This window comes from Sinocyclocheilus anshuiensis, unplaced genomic scaffold (genome assembly GCF_001515605.1).
Source record: "Sinocyclocheilus anshuiensis isolate Anshui unplaced genomic scaffold, SAMN03320099.WGS_v1.1 scaffold756, whole genome shotgun sequence".
Taxonomy (NCBI): Eukaryota; Metazoa; Chordata; class Actinopteri; order Cypriniformes; family Cyprinidae; genus Sinocyclocheilus; species Sinocyclocheilus anshuiensis.
In genome coordinates this window covers 95,241-103,664 of record NW_015558581.1, presented here as the reverse complement: position 1 = coordinate 103,664, position 8,424 = coordinate 95,241, and the positions used below count along the sequence as shown (strand labels likewise).

Sequence of the window (8,424 nt, the reverse complement as noted above, 5' to 3'; positions counted from 1 at the left end):
CCCCGGCACGCCACCATCTGGTCCTCCGCCAGACAGCAGCGGGATGAGGCGCACTGGCCAGTTCGTCCGGGGCCACCCACATGCCTCCACGGTCCTCTCAAAGAGGTCGACGAAGGCCTCCGGATCATCCTGCGGGCACAACTTGTTCAACGGCATGTGGGCTGGCAGGGCCTGGGCAGATGGACTTCCCCCAGCCCGAACCTCCCGGTCCATCCAGCTCCGGAACAGCTCGCGGTCCTCTTGCTGCGTCTGGATGAGGACCCGGAACCGCCGTTCCTGATCCTCCCTCATGTCCAACAGCGCTTGATGGTGCTCTTGATGGAGTCCCGCGAGCGAGTGGATGACCTCCGCAAACGGCGAACTTGACGGAGATGACATGATGGCGGCGGCGTTATCACTTCCTTCCTGGGTTTCGGCACCACTGTAACAAAGTTCGTAGTGGGAAGAAGGAAGTGACTCAGGTAGGCGGTTTGGAGACTCGTGGCTCTTTTATTTCTTTACTTAAAGTTCAACAAAACACAAACGGGGCGCTTCCAGCGCATTCTCAATCTGCCCAGGGCATAAACTCAGTTCAGTCGGTTCTCCTCCTCCGGCTAAGGGCTGGCCACGAGTCCCAGTCTCTCTCTCTCTCCAGTCTCTCCAGTCTGCCCTTTTATCCGGTCTCTCCAGGCTAATTACTGCAATCAGACACAGGTGTTGCACTTGACGCACTTGACCTACTTACTCACCGCTCGTCTCCCGTCCCTCTCTCCCGCTGCAGACTTCGCTGAACCACGCCCCCCTCGCCACAACCGTATACTACCATAGTCATATTTCAAGAATAAATATCTACGAGTTCAGAAATAGTTTAACTGAAGAAATGTCTTGCACAAAGGGTCCCACCTTGATATATAATATCTATATGAACATGGTAAGTGATCAAATCCAATCTGATCCTTCAATAATCGTGGTACCATCCAAACTGTCATCAAGTGTGGGCAAATTTATATATCACTAACAAAAATGCTTTGAACTTAATTCCCATAATGTTTTATGTCTGTACGCCTGGATTATTTCCACATGTTGTTTTCTAATATCAGGTGTCAGTCACAGAGTTACATAACTGTTCAAATGCATTGCATACATGTACATGTCCTATAGGGTCCATATCCGTTAGAGGTCAATAAAATCTGTATCTTTGTTTGCAAAGCTGTGCGTCTATCACAAAATAAGCCTATTTTAATAGATATATAAAACTTATATAACTGACCCATTTCTGAATAGCGTATTAAACTATATTTTATTAAACCAAATGAAATCCAAATTTCTATGAAATCCTTTTTTTAAAGCAAAATTAAAGTGCAACATAAAGTGCAAGAAGCAAGTGTACATCTCATAGTTCAAATCACTGAAATCAAAGTTCAGTATTATAGTGTAAGAATGACAACATGTCCACGTGATCTAGTCTACTAATAATAAAATTATAATCAAAAAACACTTTTTATTTTTTTTATTATTTTTAGTATTTACTAGAAATGTTATTTACCAGAATTTATTTAGGAGAAAAATGTAAATGTGCAGTATTTCTAAAAAAGGAAAAAAAAAAACTTTTTTTTTTCTACATAAAATCAATTAATTGGAGATGCTTTAGATTATTCAAATTTAATGGAACCATTAAAATGGAATCCAGAAAATAATGGAAAACAGAATTTGGTAAAGATGAAACCGTAAAACTCAATTAATTAGGCAGGCTTTTTGATTAATACAATTTAATTTAACCATTAAAACAGAGTATAGAAAAATGAAAATGGGAAAAAACGGAATTTGGAAATAAAACATATTTCATAGGGCCCTATAATTATATATATTTTTTTGTGGTAATAAAAATAGATGTAAGTGAACAATAGCTTTTAAAATCACTTAAAATACATATATAATAGCAATGAGCAATTTATTTGAACAATAGTAATTAGTTCAAATAAAGTATCAAAAGCAAGAAATCATATGGTTTTATTGAACAAAATTGTTAAAATACATAATGTATTATAAACAATAGAGCTAATGTACATTACGGCATTACAACAAAGGCCTGCAGGGGGCACCAACGGCCTGATGTTTATTTTTACACACTGCTGTGCGATCTAATCCTTGTTTAATATTGACCAAGCACCTACATATACGTGTATATTTAATATTTATAATAATAATAACAATAAATCAATAAATAACACATGGCACAAATGTTTTTATTATATATATTTAATAACAAAATAATAACATAATAAAATAACTATATATATATATATATATATATATATATATAAATTAAATTTTTAAATAATTTTTATTATTATGTTAATATATAGGCTGTATAATAACAATGCAGTAATTATTACAATAATATATATATAACGTGTATAAAGTTTATATTTTTTATGTATATTTACATATTACAAAAAATGACAACACACAGTCGTGTTAACACTTTGTTTTTTATATATGTGCACTTACTGTACATATATATGTGCATGTTTAATATTTATAATAATAATGCTTTTTATAGATTCTAATATTTATGTTAATTATTATTAAAACATTTTTTTATTATTTAAGGTGAATATCATGATTCTGACCCGGGTGGTCGTGATCACCATGGCCACAGCCAAGAGGAGATCTTTGATGATGACTCTGAACACCAGCCCAGAAGAGCAGGTCTCCGAGCAGATAAGGTACGCTTTCTCATGTGGCCACATGGAGGCGCCCTTTCACAGCTGTGCTCCCGTCTGACTGATCCTAGTCAGTTTGGCTTTCTATTAAAATCATCTATTTGCACATTACAGCCTCTTTCAACATCAAATGTTTTGTTTGTTTTTTGGCCCATTAATGGAACGATTCGACGTTTTTTCCCCCCCTCAAGAGTAAACTTTCAGACAGCTCGGTCACTGCAGGACCCCGGCGTTATGTTTTTTAAAAACAGGCCTTTATACCGATTCTCATGTTGGTTTATAGATTCAGTAAATAACCACAATGCAAATTAAGCTGCCACACGTACCCAACATTTCGACACGTCTGGACCTCCAGCATCAGTCGCTGAGGTGGGGGGCCCTCAGAAGGCCCCTGTGTGTGACTCCAAGGAAAATCAAACACACGCTTCCTCCGCTTGGCAGGGCCAGTTCGGACCGCAGCTGGTTCGCTTTAGCGGTTACCTGAATAGGGAGGTAATTTTATACTAAACAGAATTAAAAGCGATTTAGCATGGAAATTGTCACAATGTGAGAATAAGCAGCAGCTCCTGTTGTGACCCCTGAAATCCGTCTGTGTGTGTGTGTGTGTGTGTGTGTACGATCGTATATATGCACCAATATAATAAAATAAAGTGTTTTTCATATCATTCGTCTGCTTTTAGGGCGGCAGTGAAAGCCGTGCTGGTCCTGTTGCCGATCCTGGGCCTGACGTGGCTCTGTGGCGTCCTGGTGCCGTTCTCCGTGGTTATCGCGTACATCTTCAGCCTCCTGAACTCGCTGCAGGTAAGAGTGTTTCTCGACGCTCGGTAAGCCGTGGGGAGTGAAGAGATCATTGCTGTTTAACAGACTGAGAGCATCTGTGTGTGGAGTGAACTTTTATCCAGACTTCTGGTAAACGCTGAAAATCTCCTTTTCCAGCGTTTCTCTTTTAGTAACTGTCAGAATCTGGGTGAAATTATTTTTGGCGAAAGACCACCTCCTCTGTTACTTCCTTTTCCCGTTAAATCATTATTAATGGTTGTTGAGTTCGGCTTTAATGGAGCCAAGCTGCTTTGAACATTCTGGGAAAATTTGATTTAGTTAGTAATTTACTTTAGCCATTGAATTAATTTTTAAATAAGAAAAACACGCGTATGTGATTTATTATTAATTTAATATAAATACCACATTTCAGCAGGCACTAGATAAAAACATTCAGAATATTGTTTCAAATTATTTAAATATCACATCATCTAGAGGTCTGTCCGGTTTTTAATTTTCTGCCGTTTTGTGGAAAATGTGTAGAGTGGCTTTTAAAACACAAAGCGGTATGTTTTTATTTATAAATATTTGTAATCTTGTTCTGTGCATGATTAACAATTCTGAAATCGACAAAAAAAAAACTTTTACTTTTTAAAATGTTATTTGATTATTATTTGAAATCATTACTAAAATACAGTATATTATGAATCCCATATTTAAGCAGGCACAAAATCAAAATATACAGAATATTGCAATAAATTGTTCAAATCTTACATCATCTACAGGTCTGACCTGTGTATATTTTTGTTTATAAATATCGCCAAAAAAAATACTTTTCAGAAATTTAGGTTAATTTGATCATTTATTTTATTCATTTTAAAATGTTTATTTTAAATGATAATGATTAAAATATATATTTATTATACATTTCAATATGAAGCAGACGCAAAATTAAAATATATTAAGTCTGTATTTTTTGTCTTTCTGTTTTCAATATTGTTTTGTAGTATCTGAAAAACAAAGCAGTATATTTTATATTTACAAATATTTTTTTTTTGTCATTTTGTGTATGACTAACACTTCTGAGATCATCCAAAATAATTTTCAGAATTATATTTAGAATTAATGCAGTTCTATTATAATTTAAAATCATTTGGAATATTTGTTAAAAAAAAACATGAACCACATTTAAGCAGGTGCAAAATCAAAATAGAGAATACAGATGTGTTCATTTGCCTAACACAAAGCAATATATTTTAGTTTATAAATATTTTTAAATCGACAAATATTTTGCAGTACTGCCAAAGGATCTCATTTGTAGATATGCTTTGTTTAAAAGCATCATAGAGAATATCACAGTGTGTTATTTCGATCAAAGAAAGAAAAGTGTGTCAAGTGTGTATTGGTTACAAGCCTGTGTGTTTGCGATCTGTGCAGCTCCTTAATCAGTTGTTTCTGTAATAGAGCTGTATATATCACAAGAAAATCAATAGAGATTTAGCCTGACTCGCATCATTAAACCGCACTATAAATAGTGCATTTTCCTCACTAATTAAAAAATGTCTCAACACAGTCATAGTTGATGTAGGCCTCTCTGAAACAAAGTCGCAGTTTAGTTGGTTTACTCATTTTCGTTTGCTGTTGTTTGTTTGTCCACATCTCAAGCCATAGGAGAAGTTGCACATTAAAGGCATGTGTGTAAAGTGTCTCCTCTGAGTACGTGTCAGCTAAACGTGTGTGTTCGAAGGTCATTAAAGTTTGTGGCAGATGTGGATGTTGTTTTCCTTAGATGTATTTTTATTGTAATTATGCTTTAGTTCATACCATAAATAATATTTACATATGGATTCCTGTCTGCTTTCCTACAGTATTCATGGGTCTGTGCTTGTTATGTAGTATTCAAGTCAGTTTCTAGTGATTAAACTATAATTATTTGTGTCCTTCAGCCCTGGAAACTGCTATATCATCAAATAGCTTGACAGATTGATAGTATAAGTTTGATTTTACATGAATCAAGTAAGGCTTGTTTTAGAATTTTGAAAAAGTTAAAAACACATATATGTATTTTGTACTATAATTATTTTTGGTGGGGAAAAAATGATTTATTTGCCTTTTTTTTGCTGAATTATTAAATTAATCTTAATGATAATATATGATAATAACTAAAAAGTTAAATTAAAATAACTTTTATGTTTTTGAAAAACGTCTCTTATACTATCAAAGCAAATATCTAAAAATTATTTCTGCTGTCTTGTGGAAAATGTGTACAGTAGCTTTCAAAACACAAAGCGGTATATTTTTAATCTTGTTCTGTGCATGATTAACAATTCTGAAATCGACAAAAATAATTTTCAGAAATTTTGATATTGTGAAATATAATTTCAATTTGTTTTCTATTTTAATATATTTTAAAATGTAATTTATTCCTGTGATCAAAGCTGAATTTTCAGCATCATTACTCCAGTCTTCAGTGTCACGTGATCCTTCAGAGATCATTCTAATATGCTGCTTTGCTGCTCAAGAATCCTTTATTATTATTATAAATTAGGGCTGTGCAATATATATTGAAATTATCGAATTATCGCAAATGTACATATCGCGATATGCATATCGCTACAGCTTGCAATATTTGGGGCCATGAACAAAAGGCAAAGAGAAAATCACTCACTGCTCTTACCTAAATAACTTTTGTAGCTTAAATAAGAATCAGTGCATATTGAATTCAAAGATTAAATACTAAGCAGTGTTTTATTTTTCCTTTTTATTATTCAGTTCCTAAACTCATGTTAAAATGATTACACTAATGTTAAAATGACATTTTTATGTAATGCTCGAGTAAAACACATACCGTTCACTTTCAGAAGTTGTTGTAGGGGTGCTTTCTTATTAGAATCAGGATGAGCTTTATTCAACACTTAAGTGTGCGCAAACACAAGGAATTTGTTGTGGTTTTACAGGAACTCTTGGTACATACATACATACATATAAATAACCATATATATATGACACAAGATAGTTATAGAAGTTCACAGAACTGACTCAGCAACAGCTGAGTAAAACTGTTTCATCTGAGCATGTGGCACTTTAAGAATTATCATATCGCATATCGAATATCGCATTATTTAATGAGTTATCGCATATCGCATTTTTCTTCAATATCGCACAGCCCTATTATAAATGTTGAAAACACTTGTGCTGAAAAATATTTTTGTGGAAACCGTGATATATTTAATTTTTCAGGATTTTTTAACAAACAGAAAGTTTAAAATAAACAGCATTTATTTGAAATAGAAATATTTTGTAACATAATAAATGTCAAATTTGATTCATTTAATGTGTCCTTGCTGAATAAAAATATTAATGTCTTTAAAAAAAAAAAGTACTCACACACACACACACACACACATATTTGTTTGTCCCCCCCACACACACTTTTTCCTCAAAATATATCAAATAAATCTAAACTGAATGAACAACCAGACATTATTTAACACTTTGTTTTATTAGGTATATGTAAATATACCCTCAGATTTTTAGTGAAAGTTAAGTCAGCACTAATTTGCAAATGATTATGAATGTCACTAAAGATTTTGGCTCGGAATCAGTCCAAACAGAAAGTGAGTCAGAGATTTTTTTGGGAGCTGCAGAATCCACAGGAAATCACTGCAGGCCTCTGTGTGATCGTTTCACCGCTTGGATATTTTGCCAGCCTCTTCCTTTTCAAATGTGACAGGTGAAAATATAACTCCCATGTGTTAAAGACCAACCAGATCGAGCTGTTTTCTCACTAAATTCCACCCTTTGTTTTGCCCACGGCTCCTATTTATCTGTGAAAGCGGCTGCGAACAATGACAATAAAACTGTGCGTTTTATCCAACTGCATTGTAAATTCAACCTTGTTAGAAAAACCAACCACTCCAGCAGCAACGAAACGACAAACTTCTTCTAAAGTTTTATGAAGTCGATAATTCTCGTCAATTATGTGTTTGTTTTGACATGCGTCGAGAACGTACCGCCGCTGTACCCAGAGTGCTTGAGTCGTTCAAAGACCTTGTGCTTAAGTGCTTCATATAGACGTTGTGAGCTCTTAAATACTTTGGTACGGCCCGTGGTTTTTAAAAGGAAGCAGAGACGGCATGCGCTCATATGAATGCAGATGGCATGGGGCGGTAAATGAAACATTCTAGCATCTGAAGCTGCTTTGATTGAGGATAAGTTCGTGATTTCATTGGCACGGCTGCTTTCTAAGCAACGCCCTTGAAAATTTGAAGAATATAACAGGCGCACTTTATCCAGAGGGCACTGATGGTCTTATGTGAAATTCCTGTCGGGATTTTTTCCCCTTCCATGTTTCATTGTATTTTCAATAGGCGGCAATAACAACATAAAACTTAAGCCAGAGGACTTTATTGTTAAATCAATAAAAGGAATAATGTTGACAAGCCTTTTTCATTGGCCGCACTTTGTCGTTTTGAGTGAGGGAAGCAACACGACAAACAAATCATACTTATTTAGAGAGCTGAGTATATAGTTATGTAAAAAAGCATAAAATTGCTTTATTTTGGAGAAATTAAATTTTTGAAGGCTTTTAGCTTTTGCGTGGGTATTCAGAACGACCCATAGAAATGAACTAGAGATATTTTGATTATTTTATTTAAGACTTTTTTTTATGTGATTTCCAGTAAAACACGCTTAAAGTGATACAAATGGTTTGAATATTATTCTTGAGTAGGTTCGAGTGAATTATGATTTCGGAAAGCATTTTATTTGCATATAAATTAAATTATGTTAAGCATAAAACATTACATGATTTCAAAGTGATTTTTCAATCCATTTTTGGATTTTGGAAATTTCAAAGGTATTTTTGTTTGCTGTTTTCTTGTATCATTGTTAAATAACATGCATATTTTTATATTTCCATATAGCAAGTATTAATTATTTTTTAATATAATTAATTTTT

The 8,424-nt window shown here is 34.2% G+C and overlaps 1 protein-coding gene across 1 annotated transcript in view; it reads left to right on the top strand.

Annotated features, from left to right (window-relative positions):
* The window catches only part of LOC107679833 (adhesion G-protein coupled receptor D2-like), a 98,340-nt gene that overhangs the window by 4,358 nt on the left and 85,558 nt on the right, over nt 1-8,424 (top strand). Inside the window, exons 4-5 of the mRNA XM_016475522.1 lie at nt 2,593-2,708; nt 3,386-3,506. Coding sequence (XP_016331008.1) covers nt 2,593-2,708; nt 3,386-3,506 — 237 coding nt within the window. The remainder of the gene's footprint in view (nt 1-2,592; nt 2,709-3,385; nt 3,507-8,424) is intronic.